Source organism: Pogona vitticeps, chromosome 2 (genome assembly GCF_051106095.1).
Source record: "Pogona vitticeps strain Pit_001003342236 chromosome 2, PviZW2.1, whole genome shotgun sequence".
Lineage (NCBI taxonomy): Eukaryota > Metazoa > Chordata > Lepidosauria > Squamata > Agamidae > Pogona > Pogona vitticeps.
In genome coordinates, this window is record NC_135784.1 from 303,824,955 (window position 1) to 303,838,997 (window position 14,043).

The window sequence follows — 14,043 nt, forward strand, 5'->3', positions numbered from 1 at the left end:
CGGAACTGCTGGCCTCTGATCAACAGGTTGGCTTTATTCAGGGGCAACATTGGCATTCTTAGCCCTATTGGTTCCCTCTCCCACCTGTTTTTCCCAGCCCTACATTGGACCCAATCTGTGTCTGAGTCTGTCCGACATCTGACGCCTGCCTTATATAGCGGCCTGGATGACTCCAGACACCTTCTGATTGGTCAGAATGCTACATTATGCAATCACAACTGCCTGGTCTCTCCCAGCAAACACCTTTAAACATACATAGGCAAATATTCATATTGCATTGTATAAATGTATAACTGCATAACAACGATCACAGGGTTCATGGAAAAGACTGATGCCAATTAGCCTCCTATGCTTATGTTGTTTGTTTGTTTGTTTCCATCTTAGAACTACAACCTTGATCAAAAGAGCATGGCTGGCTTGTCTCTGAGCCGAGATAGCAATGCTAACATCAAGGACAAGAAGACCGGCAGCTTGGATGGTTCTTCTCCAGAAGGACCGCGTAAGGAGCTTGGGGCACAGAAAGGGCATGGGAGGGGGGGGTGTTCAAGATCATTCTGCCACAACTGACTGCAATTAATTTTGAGGCCTCCTGCTCACTGAGGTAGCAGATGCATGCCTTCTTCAGATTTGGAGGCAGGCACCTCTGACTAAACAGGGCTCCAAGCTATTAATAATAGGAAGAAGCAATTCCTTGCACATAGAAAGCTAGTTACCAGGAAGATGTCTTTGTAGCAGAGTCAGCAGGTTCCCATTCTGTGAGATTTCAAGCCCAGAGGCTGAGACCTACATGCAGGTTCTTGGACAGCCACTGGGAGCTGACCCTTGTGATGTCAAAATATGTGTGAGGCACAGATTATGCAGAAACTCCACGTGGATTTTAAGGCCAATGTGGGGATTCCATTAGCAGCTGCATTTCTAGAGCATGCAAGATACATCCAGCTTTACCTTGGCCTTTCCCCAGAAGACAGTCTACTGTGAATGCCCAGGCAAATTACTCTAGTCCATGGGCTCGTAATCTCGAGATTAGACCATTGTAATGCACTCTACGTGGGGCTGCCTTTGAGGCTCATGCAGAAACTTCAGACGGTCCAGAATGCAGCAGCCAGGCTTATTAGTGGGGTGAGAAAATTTCAGCACATCTCCCCCACTCTGGCTGCACTGCACTGGTTACCTATTCGTTTCCGCATTGACTTCAAAGTGCTAATGATCACATATAAAGCCCTTAACGGTTTGGGACCTCAATATTTGGCAGATCGCCTCCTCTCACCCAGATCTACCTGAATCACCCGATATAGCCAGCGGGGTCGGCTGAGGGGTTTGACGCTGAGGGAGGCCCGGAAGGAGAAAACAAGAAACCGGGCCTTCTCGGTGGTCGCCCCTCGGCTGTGGAATACACTCCCCACTGAAATTCAGCTGGCACCCTCGCTGGGTGCTTTTAAAAGCCAACTAAAAACCTGGTTATTCAAACAGGCCTTCCTCCCAGTCAACTAAGTTATTTTTTCTTTCCTTTTCTTCTGTTATTTGAGTTTTAGCCATCTTGAATAATACTGCTTATAATTATTGTATTATATATGTTATTTATATGTTCTTTTAATTTGTTTTAGCCTATGTAAGCTGCCCCAAGTAGACGCTGTCTAGAGGGGCGGGGTAAAAATCAAATAAATAAATACATAAAATAAATAAAATAAATGTGAAGTACAAATAGAGGGGACAGGACAGCAACATAGTCAAGGAATATTGTAGTACCTTTAATGAGTTTGAAACACCAGGCCCCCAATGAACTTCATCCAAGGGTACTGAGGGAATTGGCTGAAGAATTCTCAGAAAACATGGAGGATGGGTAATGTGGTCCCTCTCTTCAAAAAGAGCAAAAAGGCGGAACATGGAAACTATAGACCAGTCAGCTTGACCCCAATCCCAGAGAAAATCCTGGAGCAAATTATTAAGTGGTCATTCTGAAAGCACCTTGAAAACAATCCTGTAGTGACTAGAAGCCAATGTGGATTCGTCAAGAAAAAAAATCCTACCAGACTTATCTTATATGAGGTTTTGGTTGGGTAAGATGGTGGGTAGATGGTGGAAATGTTGTAGATGTAATATATTTTTACTTAAGCAACTCTTTTAAGACAGTGCCCCATGATATTTTGATTAGCAAGCTAATTAGGTGTGGGTTGGGTAGAAGAAGTGTCGGTCTGAGTCCTCGTCTGTCACACTATCTGCTACACCACACAGAGTATCCCATTGCATATATTTTGAAATTAGAATTCTCTCTGTTTCTAGCATTCTCTGTTGTTTAGTCATTAAGTTGTGACCAACTCTTCTTGACCCATTGACCGGAGCATGCCAGGCCCTCCTGTCTTCCACTGACTCCTGGAGTTGGGTCTAATTCATGTTGGTCACTTCGATGACACTGTCCAACCACCTTGCCCTCTGTCGTCCCCTTCTCCTCTTGCCTTCACACTTTCCCAACATCAGGGTCTTCTCCAGGGAGTCTTCCCTTCTCATGAGATGGCCAAAGTACTGGAGCCTCAGCTTCAGGATCTGTCCTTCCAGGGAGCGCACAGGGCTGATTTCCTTCAAAATGGATAGGTTTGTTCTCCTTGCAGTCCAGGGGACTTTCAAGAGTCTCCTCCAGCACCACAATTCAAAAGCATCAATTCTTTGGCGGTCAGCCTTTTTGATAGTCCAGCTCTCACTTCCATACATCGCTACTGGAAAAACCATAGCTTTGACTATGTGGGCCTTTGTCTGAGTATCTTACTAACTACAAATCCCACAATTGTGTAATGACCATTGAAGTGGTATCAAACTGATATAATTGTGTAGAGCAGATACCCTAGCGATGGCTCTTCAGCATTTCTGGCAGATGAAATCCTTTAACTGATGACAGGAAATATTTAACCTTAGACCTTTGCTACTGCACTTCTTGTCCAGCCTAATCTCTTTGCTGTTTTGTCTGCTTTCAGTAATTCCTTACCACATCACCATCACCACGGGCAGCGAGTTTGACTCAGACACTGACAGTCGCGTTTTTGTCATCATTATGGGTCCTAAGAAACTGCAGACATGCCGGTTGTGGCTTGATCTCCCGGAAGGAAAGGATGTGTTTGCAGATGCTTCCGTTGAGAAATTCTCCGTTATGGGAGTGGATGTTGAAGAAGTCAAGAAAGTGGAGGTAAATTGTACCACCTGAGAGTGAAATCTGGAAGTATGGATGGTGAGGGAAGGTCCTAAATCCACAAGTGTTCAAAAGGGAGGTGGAGAACATTGGAGAGTCTCAAATGCACATGAAAATCTGCCTTGTACAGAATCAAATTGTTGGTTTTTCTATCCCAGGGATACTAAGCCATCTGAACTTCCAAAAAGACCCAAATTCTGTGTGAAACCTGCTTGCTTTTCCTTGCAGGCTGGGTCATCAGCTGGGCTGTGGAGAGATGGGAACCCTTCTGCCTTGGTCTGTGAAACTGCTGAAGGATTTGAGAAATGTGAATCTCTTAAAAACTCTGTGGTCCCCACTCTTCTTCCCTCCATGTTTTGTGAATTGGCTTGCTTGCTTTGATTGTTAATCAGCAGGAGTTCCACCCAAGCCTTTCTTAAAATCTGAATGCTTAGAGGCACGGCTGAGAAAGCATCAGGAAGAACATTGTTCCGGGAAAAACTTGCTCAATGAGACAATCAGCTGTGTTATCACTGTCTAATTATGAGCTTAGCATTTTGTCCAGTTCAACCCTGTGATTAGCACTAGGAAATCACTATTTCCTTGCAGTGAGTCCAGTGATTGTTATCGGAACATGAGTCTCTCTCTCTCTCTCTCTCTCTCTCTCTCTCTGTGTGTGTGTGTGTGTGTGTGTGTGTGTGTGTAAGTGAAAGGGAGAACATACATGTGTATGGTGTTCCCAGCCCAGCAAATAACACCAGATAAGCCCCCCACCTGGGACGGAGGTTTCATTCTTGGTCTATCCCAGTATTGATTGTTCTAGACCTTCCTAGACCTGCTGCATCATCTTCCAATTACCAGCTTAGCATTTTGTATGATTTGACCCTCCAATTAGCAATGACTTCCGAAACAGACTTTTGGCACAGAAGGGCTTTTCACATAATGACCTCCTCCCCAAGATTCTTTGACTGGAACATGTGAGAGACAGGACTTTTGTTGCATCTGCATACAACATGGGCTTTCCCTATGGGCAAGGCTTTTTTTCCAGTGGCACTGTGTGTTTTCCAGTGGAAATCCTTCCCTCTTGCAATATGTAATGGACTGTAATGTCTGCTTCTGCTAGTGAACAGGAGGGGCAATTATCTGAAAACAGACCCAAAGCGCTGCTGTCTGGATGAGGAAAACCTTATTCATCTCTGTCTATACTATCTGAGATTTCACTGTGCTCTTTTCCAACCAGAGGAGTAACTTGATTAAAAAAAACACCAAGCACCAATGCTGAAGTTGTCAGGAATTTTGTTCCTATCCCCACATTCTACATCATCGTTCTGCATGGTCTCCTGCAGAGGCTGTGACCCAAGGACACATGTCTGCTTGCAGAGTCAATGACTGTCTTTTGCTCTGTTCGTGATTGACTTGGAAGCCACTTGTTAGCCGTGGGGGGAACTTCTCAGCAGAGGAAGAATGGCAGGAGGCTGATGAGGGAGAGTTAGTTGCAACACATCCATTACTTGCGAAATAAACTATTTTGAGAAGCATCCTTCTGACTTTTTCCCCGAGCAGAAACCAGTGCTAGTGGTGTCTGTCTGCTTGTTTGTTGTGGAAATCACCAATTCTGCTATCCTGGCGTGACTTTCCATTCAGTAGAAACTTAATAGGTAACTGCCCAGGGCGCCACCAGATGTGGGGATAGACCAGAGAGGAGGGGAAATGACTTTTTATTACTACAGATCCCAGCATACTCTAGCCAACATGTGCTAGAGTGGTTTTTACTGGGACATGCTAGGGATTGTAGTTGACAAAATTTACTTTTCTCATCTCTGCAACGGCTGGTGGCTTGCATGACTACGAAATGGATTAAGCATGGGGGAAAGCATCGATATCCGCTCTTGCTGCTTTTAGGTAGAGTGTGAAGGTACTGTACATCTTTTCAAATGGGCTGGTGATATGGTTTAATCTATTGTGAGGATTTTAACTCTCTGCAGATTGTAATATTTTTGTGTGCGGCTCTGTTTGCTTTCATTGGATTTTAATGGTTCTGTGGCTGAATTTGTTTTCATCTCCTGTTATTATTATGTTTTATGATTACTGTAAGCTGCATGGAGCCCTACTTAATAGAGAAAGGTGGGGCAGAAATATAACAAGTAATCATGATAAGTCTAGTGGCTCCTAGATTCCATGAAAGATAACAGAATTCACATATTTGGGCATCACATGCAACACAGTCTCTGTTGCTACAGAAGGCAACCCTAGAAGAGATCTCCTAAGTTTTAACCATGTGCTTTTGGAATTAATGTACCTTGTACACTTGTAATATTTGGGGGAACCATTGAGTGAAGCTTTTTGGCCTGGACTATATGGGGTAGCAATGAGAAATGGGAGGAATTACTCTCTCCTTTTTTGGACTTTTGAGGAATTTTAGTTTACAGTGAGTGTTTTGGAATCTTCTTATCTCAAGACTACGGAAGGAGTGGTTTTTAAATACTGTGTTGTCTGTAGAGGGAAGGTTCCTCACAGAGATGCACATGACATGGGGTTCTTGTGTCTTTGGGATGAGTGCAACACTTTGGCATGGAGAATCAGCAAGGCTGTTTAACCCAAACTGATGTCATTGGAATGTTCCACTGGTGATGCACCTTCTTAAGAAAGCCAGTTGAGGAGTAATTTGAGATATTCTTGCAAGGAAGGCAGTAAAATGTAGGCTAGACAGTGCTGCTGTTCGGTGGATTTGTAATTGGTTGACTGACCGAACTCAAAGTGTGCTCACCAATGGCTTCTCTTCATCCTGGAGAGAGGTAACTAGTGGGGTGCCTCAGGGTTCTGTTCTGGGCCTTGGTGCTGTTCAACATCTTTATCAATGACTTGGATGAAGGAATAGAGAATGTGCTGATTAAATTTGCAGATGATACCAAATTGGGAGGGGTTGCTAATTCCCCAGAGGACAGGATTAAAATTCAAAATGACGTTGACAGAGTCTGGTGCCAAAACTAATAAAATGAATTTCAACAGGGAGAAATTTAAGGTCCTATACCTAGGCAGAAAAAAATCAACTGCACAGATATAGGATGGAAGACACCTGGCTAGACAACAGTACCTGTGAAAGGGATCTAGGAGTCTTGGTAGACCACAAACTGAACAGGAGTCAGCAGTGTGATGCGGCTGCCAAGAAAGCCAATGCAATTCTTGGTTGCATCAATAGGAGTATAGTGTCTAGCTCAAGGGAAGTGATAGTACCACTCTATTCTGCTTTGGTCAGACCTCATCTGGAGTATTGTGTCCAGCTCTGGGCACCTCAGTTCAAGAAGGATGTTGACAGCCTGGAACGTGTCCAGAGGAGGGCAACCAAAATGATCAAAGGTCTGGAAGCCATGTCCTATGTGGAGCGGCTTAGGGAGCTGGGAATGTTTAGCCATACAAAAAGAAGGTTAAGAGGAGACATGATAGCCATGTTTAAATATTTGAAAGGATGTCATGTTGAAGTGGAGACAGGTTTGTTTTCCACAGCTCCAGACACTAGGACACGGAGCAATGGTTTCAAACTACAGGAAAAGAGATTCCATCTGAACATTAGGAAGAACTTCCTGACTGTCAGAGTTGTCCAGCTGTGGAAGAGGCTGCTTTGAAGGGTGGTGGAGTCTCCTTCTTTGGAGGTTTTTAAGCAGAGGCTGGATGGCCATCGGTCGGGAGTGCTTTGATGGAGTTCCTGCATGGCTGGGAGTTGGACTTGATGGCCCCTGTGGTCTCTTCCAACTCTGTGATTCTATGATCAATACCATTTGTAAGTCACCAGGTCTTCTTTCTAGTCTTCCTCATGCCAAGTTTACCATCTACCATCACTTCAGTGGTATCAGCATTCATGAAAATGCCCAGTGTGGTTACGGTTTTGACATAGAAATCTCACGTTGACCTCAGTAAACCAAGGAAATCCAGAATCCACAGATCTGAAAAAGAAAAAGGGGGAAAGAAGAGGCATGAAGCATCTACTATGGATATTGCCGTAATGGAAGTAGTATCTGAACACCCATTCATAGTAGGTGGTGGATACCTGTCTATTGACTCCAACCAATCATCACCCCTCTTCTGATACACATGCCACTGGCTCTGTATGTGAAGAAGAGATAAGCAATGGATGCATCGCTGCTGAAACTGTAGAGCACATTGCTAAAACAACCAAGAGCGATTGATTCTGGTCATGCTTTTACATTGTGGCTGCCAAAGCTTGTGTCTCTTGGGTCCAAGGATATTCCTCCTCATCATACTATTTTTTTCCAAGAGCTTTGAAAAAGCAGAAGCATTATGTGGAGTTTTGATACCGTGATCCATCTTCATCCCAATCCCCATCTAGACATCATGATGGATACTCATCTTCTTGCTGATATCACAATCCTTCTCCAGATTATGGTTGATGCTGGCATTCTTCTGTTTGATCTCCAAGAAGGCCTTCCCTGAGGCATCATCACTCTTCAAGCCATTATCTTTCTCCATCTTCCTGCTCATTTCATCATTTCTGCCACACTACAATTCACCTCCCAGCTATCTCTGGCTTTACAGTACATCAAATTTTCCACTGCACCGCAGCCTCGATCACACTCGATTGCAACTCTCCAGGAACTGCCTGGGGTCTCTTTATCTATGATACAACCTGCCATTCCACTTTGCCTGCAATACAACCTACATTCACAATAGAGCAGCTTCCTCCTTCAACGACAGTACCATGAATCACAACCTTGATGCTGAAGCTCGTCGCCGATACCACCCCAGCAGTTACACCTCCAGCAAACATTTTTGTAACTAACGTGGCCTCCCTCGAGACTCATTTGTGCCATGCCATCATCATCATCCCACAAAGGACCACACAGTCTGCAGCAACAAGACTTAAACGAATCTCTGACATCTTGATATTTCCAACAATCTCATGCTTCTTTGGCACACTTGACCAACTCATCAGCTCGCAGTGCGTCATTATCACCAGATTCTAATACTGAGAACCAGGTCCTGTTGTTACCTTCAGAGTTCCCATATGGCCCCCTTGTTTGGAACAGCAGAATGTCAAGAAATTTCAGATGCAAAGGAGTGTGAATTTGGGAATTCATCCTAGGACAGGCCTGGATTTGTGGGAAAGAGCTCTTTGCTCTTGCATTTAGAGTCTTTGGTCAGCAGTCAGAGGGGAAACATCTGCCTTATCTCTCAAGAAAGGAAGGCCCCAAACATAGCTTTTGATGCTGTGCTACTTAGAAACTGGTCTCAGCTGTGTAGAGAGAAAGATGACACCTGATTGGTTGAAAGTATAGAACAAAACAAACTTTAAGAAAGGGGTTTAGGATGACACTTACTGTACTATTTTAGCTTGCTACTTAGGACAGTGGTTCCCAGCCTTGGGTAAATCAGGTCTTCTTGAACTGTAACTCCCAAAACCCATAGGTGTGCTAGGAATTCTAGTCCAAGAACACGTGGGTCACCCAAGGTTGGGAACCGCTGTCTTAGGAGACTCTATGCTCATTTGTTGCTCTGCCGTATGGCCGTTAATATTAGGAGTTTGGGACCACTGGGAATTTGGGCCAATTTTGGACCCTCCTCCCATCCAGAGCTTCCCATAGGCTTCCTCGGGGCAAAAAAGAAGCCCCAGGGAGCCTCAGAATCTAAAACGGAAGGATACGAAGCTTTTGATTAATTTAAATTACATTTTACAGGCAACCCTCTGAAGACCTAATCAGTTTCCATGGGTGTAAGTTTATTTCAGCTGGCTTTTGGCCACCGTTATAGAGCCAGAGAAACACGGCTTAGTCCTGTTTCCTTGCGTCGTCAATTGGCTGGTTGTTTCATCTTCAAAATATCATCTTCTCCCAGCCCCCCAACATTGTTCTCACTTTATTTCAAGGTCTGGGTCTCTGTGTTGACAATGACAAATCACACCTTGTCCCAACTTGTGATACTACCTCCATGAAAGCCATAAGCAACAGATGTTTTATGAATGGCCACTATTAATAGCAATGATTATTACTGTCTGTATCTCCATGCTCCTGATGAGCTAGACTTTATGTCATGATAAATCTGTCTGCTCTTTTGGTGTGACCAGGCCTGTAAAAGTTTCAACAGACCTATGAAGCAGCCACCTTTTGGGGAATTATTTCGGAAGGTACATGTTTGCCTGGCGCACAGTTCTGGATGGCCCTCGGCGTTGTTTGAATAATCCATAAGTGCGGTTAAAAGGAAAAGCCAAATTTGACATATTGCTGATTTCTGTCGGAGATTGGATTTTGCAAATGCCCTGCCGTGAGAAGAACGTGTTGTATAATTTCTAGCTCAACATGGAAATTGTTTTCACAGCTTGGCAGACCTTGGGAGACCTCTCATAGGAGAGCATTAATCATGGCTCATAAGCAATGCGCGCCGATTAGAGATCCCAGCACAGGAACTTTTATGTAACTAAGGGTCTGAGAGACACAATTTACATAGACTGTCATTCACTAATCTTTTCCTTTATTTTTCTTTTTCTTTTAGAAGAATGCTCTTCCTTAAGATTGCCTGTAGGCAATATCTGTCAACCTTGGTCAAGAGCTACTTTTATGTCTCCTGTTAATGGAAACTAAAATGTGCCTACCCCTACAATTAATAATAATAATAATAATAATAATAATAATAATAATAATAATAATAATAATAATAATAATAATAATAATAATAATAATAATGATGATGATGATGATGATGATGATGATGATGATGATGATGATGATGATGATGATGATGATGATGATGATGATGTGCTGACAAGTCAGTTATGAGTTATGGCGACCCTTTTCAGGGTTTTCCGGGCAGAGAGTACTCAGAAGTGGTTTACCATTCCCTTCCTCTAGGGGGAGCCTTGGGACTGTGAAGCTTGCCCAAGGCCACATAGGCTGGCTCTTCTCCCAGGAGGCACAGTGTGGGAATTGAACTCCCAACCTCTGGCTTTGCAGATGGAGAGCAAAACTACTGAGCTATCTATTACATTGCTGAAAAAGAACAGAGGGGTGAGGGGGAATCATCATGTGATCAGTGTATAAAAGGACTCATGAATGGGGTTCCGGTATTGATCCTGTTCCCAGGACACACTTGTCCAGAAATTATTCCTTAATTTTTAGTGTACATTTTCCCCACTCAAGAAACTTCAAAAGTTCTTTCTTGGAACTTAGCATTTAAACAAAAACAAGGTAGAGCTTAGGATTTCAGAAGGAAAAACCAAGAAGATCCTTCAAACCAGACTTCTGACCATATCTGCTTTAGGTGGTGGTGACCTATCCTTGTGAGAGGTCTTCAGCCACTGTCTGAAGTGCCATCTGTTGGAGATGTGTTGCTCCTGGAGCAGAAGTAAAGTTAAAGGTTCCCCTTGACATTTAGTCCAGTTGTATCTGACTCTAGGGGGCGGTGCTCATCTCTGTTTCCAACCCATAGAGCTAGCGTTTGTCCGTGGTCACGTGGCCAGCGATAGACACGGCGCGCTGTTACCTTCCGTGGTGGTACCTATTTATCTACTCAAATTTTACATGCTTTTGAATGGCTAGGTTGGCAGGAGCTGGGACAAGTGACGGGAGCTCACTCCATCCCGTGGATTCGATCTTATGATGGCAGGTCTTTTGACCTTGCAGCCCAGAGGCTTCTGCGGTTTAGCCCGCAGCACCACCACGTCACTGGAGCAGAACATTACTGTAAATAGCCTACACACTGCAGAGGCAGTGAAGAATGCACCACTGGGGCAATAATTTTTAATTACCTTCACCTTCTTGGAGGAACGGGAACTCAAGCTGTGGAGTTTGCTGTCAAGTTGACTTAAGTCAAACAGGGGACTCAACTCAGAGTTGACTGTGTTTTGTTTTTTTTAATGACTCAGATTTGTAACTCAGAATCCACCAATCCCTCCCTTCTTCGGGCAGGGGGAATGCTTATTTTTAATAGGGACTCAGACTTGGGACCAGGCTTGGATGTAGACTCAGACCCAAAGACCAGTTATTCCTAATTATAATCATCATTATCATGCGTCGTCAACTCAATTCTGACTTGTGGGGGCCCTCTTCAGGGTTTTCCAGGTAGAGAATACTCAGAAGTGGTTGACCCTTCCCTTTCTCTTGAGCTGGGCAGCTGGCCCAAGGTCACACAGGCTGGCTCTACTCACAGGAGACACCGTGGGCGAATTGAACTCCCAGCCTCTCCAAAACCACTGAGTTATTCAGCCAGTTAAGTCTCTGAGAAATGGCAGGGCTTCCGAGAACACCGTTTAGAGAACTGATTCATATTGGCAGCGGAAGGAGCCCTTCTTTGGATATTCCTTGAGTGAGTTCACATTATTGATTTTTCACATTTATGGATGTTCTTCCCATTTATTTTTCTGACAGATCCATCACAGCTATTGAGGTGACTGACGCAGAGAACAGCATTGAATACATTTGGTCTCAGCAGTCCTGTGGAGGCGCCTCATGGATGCTTCCTCTTGGCAGGCAGCTGACAGATGCTGTTATCCTCAACAGAGAATGATAGCAAATTGGGTGGAAGAAGGATGGAGAACATGGGAGAATGGAACCGAGAGGGATAAAGAGGCCACTGTTGAGTGGAGGCTTATGACACTGTCTATCAAGACAGGCATGAGAAAAAGCAGGAGCTGGGTTAAGAAGTCATAGAAATGGATATGTTGCGAGCTGCTTGCTCCATTTCTTTAAACCATGGCTAGATTGTCTCTAAAAAATATCCATATGGCTCCGCATCCAAGGAAGGAATGTAAAAAGATACATTAGGTCAGGTCAGATTGAAGGTGCTTCTAAGTGACAGCAAAAACAAAAGAGACACCGGCTTCGAAATTAGAAGCAGAACTCCTTTAAGAACTAAAGGAGGTTTATTTTTTTGTACCACAAGCTCTTTCTGCCTGTTAGAAGTACTTCCAAGTCAATTGAGCAGTCAAATGGCAGCTTTGAAGCAGTGTGTCTCTAGACTAGAGGGACAATATTTCATCATATCCCCATTGCAAAGCTGGTATGTGTTTCTTTCTGCTCCAGATCTGCTTACATCAGATGTGGAGAAGCATTTTCCTGGGTGTTTCATCCATGTGGTGCGGACTGGATGATGTCAGGGTCGTGGCCATGTTGTCTAGTGGATTCCCAGCCAGATGGCTGGTTCAAGTTTTTCCAGGCTGGCATTCCAGCCAAGGAAGCTTGCAAGAAAGATGAGGGAGGTATGTGGAGAGGGCCCCAAAGAATTGGCAGGACCCCAAGTCAGGACTCCAAAGACGGTTTCCAAAGACTAGCTGCTTCCTCTCTGTCCTCCTTCACCATCTTGTGGTGGACAAAGCAAGTGGAAGGTGAAGCTGGGAGATCACACCTATTACCACCTATGATGCTTGCTTACCTTCCCAGTGAAGCAGGGCAGAAGGAACAATGGAACTGTAGAGATGGATGGTACTCCATCAGTCATCATCTAGCCCAGCCCCTGCCAAAGCAAGAAAGCCACAGTTAGAATGTCTTGGACAGACAGCGATCCCGCCTCTTAAAACAGGTGGGATTAAAACATCCGGTGATGGAGAGTCCACCATCGTCTGAGATGATCTGTTCCAGATCTTCTGTGAATAGGTTCTTCCTGAGATTTAGTAAGAGATTCTTGTTCTTTGAAGCCACTGCTTGGGATCTATGCTGTGGATCACCAAAGAACAAGCCTGCTCGGTCTACCACATGGTAACTCTTCAAATATGTGAAAATGGCTATCAGAGAACCTCTTAGTCTTGTCTTCTCTGAGCTTAAAATGTCCATCTCCCTCACATGTTTTTCATGAGGCCTGTTTTCCAGACCCTTTACCATCTTCCTCACCCTCTTCTAAACCACTTACACAAGAAGCAACTTACTGGTTCCCCCTCCCTGCCCCTCCTCTCTGGTCACCTTTCCAGCTGGGAAGGCAGGTCGGATATAATCTCCACACACGTTTTCCAATAGATAGAGGGGGAAAAATTGAAAATGTTCTTTGTTTATTCTGTATCTTCCTCATGAATAACAAAAATTATGAAGAGGAGTCTGTCATACTTGAGAATACAAGACTTGCTGGAAAAGATGATAATGCTAGGAAAAGTTGAAGGCAGCAGGAAAAGAGGAAGACCGAATACAAGATGGATTTCCAGAACTGCTGGATCGTTCATGGGTTGAGGTATCTGGCTGTGGAGCCAGAGGTTGGGAGTTCGATTCCCGACTGGGCCTCCTTGACGCCGGCTGGACTCAATGATCCAGAGGTTCCCTTCCAGCTGTCCAGTTCTAGGATGATTGTGATGGTGATAAAGGAAGCCACAGTCTTGAGCTCACAAGAGCTGAAGGGGGCAGTTGAAGACAGAAGGTCTCTCATTCACAGGGCTGCCTTAAGTTCGAAGTGTCTTGATGTCACATAACAATAACAACAGCAACAGAAAAGTGCCAAAAAACCAATTGCGCCACTTCATGTTTATTTTGGATCATCCAGGTGTAGAATTGTGTGTGTGTGTGTGTTTAAGAAATGGTAAGCACAGCTCTGCCTCCCTGTTTCTGAGCATCTTGCAAGGATTCTGTGTCCTCTCTCTCCCCTTCCCTCCTACCAGTAAAGCCTCCTGAGCTTCTTTTCGTGTCTCTGAGCTTCTCTTGTCCGCCTTTCCTCCCTAACACTTTGTCTCTTTACTGATTTAGCTCCATCTGGCATTCTGGCCAGAATGATCTTTGGGCGAACCTAATCCAGCTTCCCCTTCGATAAATCCATCGTATCTCATTGCAGCATCTGTGCCTGTCGGAACGGGCCAAACCACTCTGACAACATGGGGGACATCTCGACAAGGAGGGCTTTTGGTCCCCAAGAGCCTGGAAATGCCCTGTAAGTGGCATGCCAAGGTGCAACGATGACATTGTCAC

At 44.5% G+C, this 14,043-nt stretch overlaps 1 protein-coding gene across 1 annotated transcript in view; it reads left to right on the forward strand.

Moving 5' to 3' along the window:
* Positions 1-14,043, forward strand: part of LOXHD1 (lipoxygenase homology PLAT domains 1) — a 215,944-nt gene that overhangs the window by 156,933 nt on the left and 44,968 nt on the right. The window contains exons 31-32 of the mRNA XM_072992974.2: positions 385-499; positions 2,967-3,175. Of these exons, the coding sequence (XP_072849075.2) occupies positions 385-499; positions 2,967-3,175 (324 nt within the window). The remainder of the gene's footprint in view (positions 1-384; positions 500-2,966; positions 3,176-14,043) is intronic.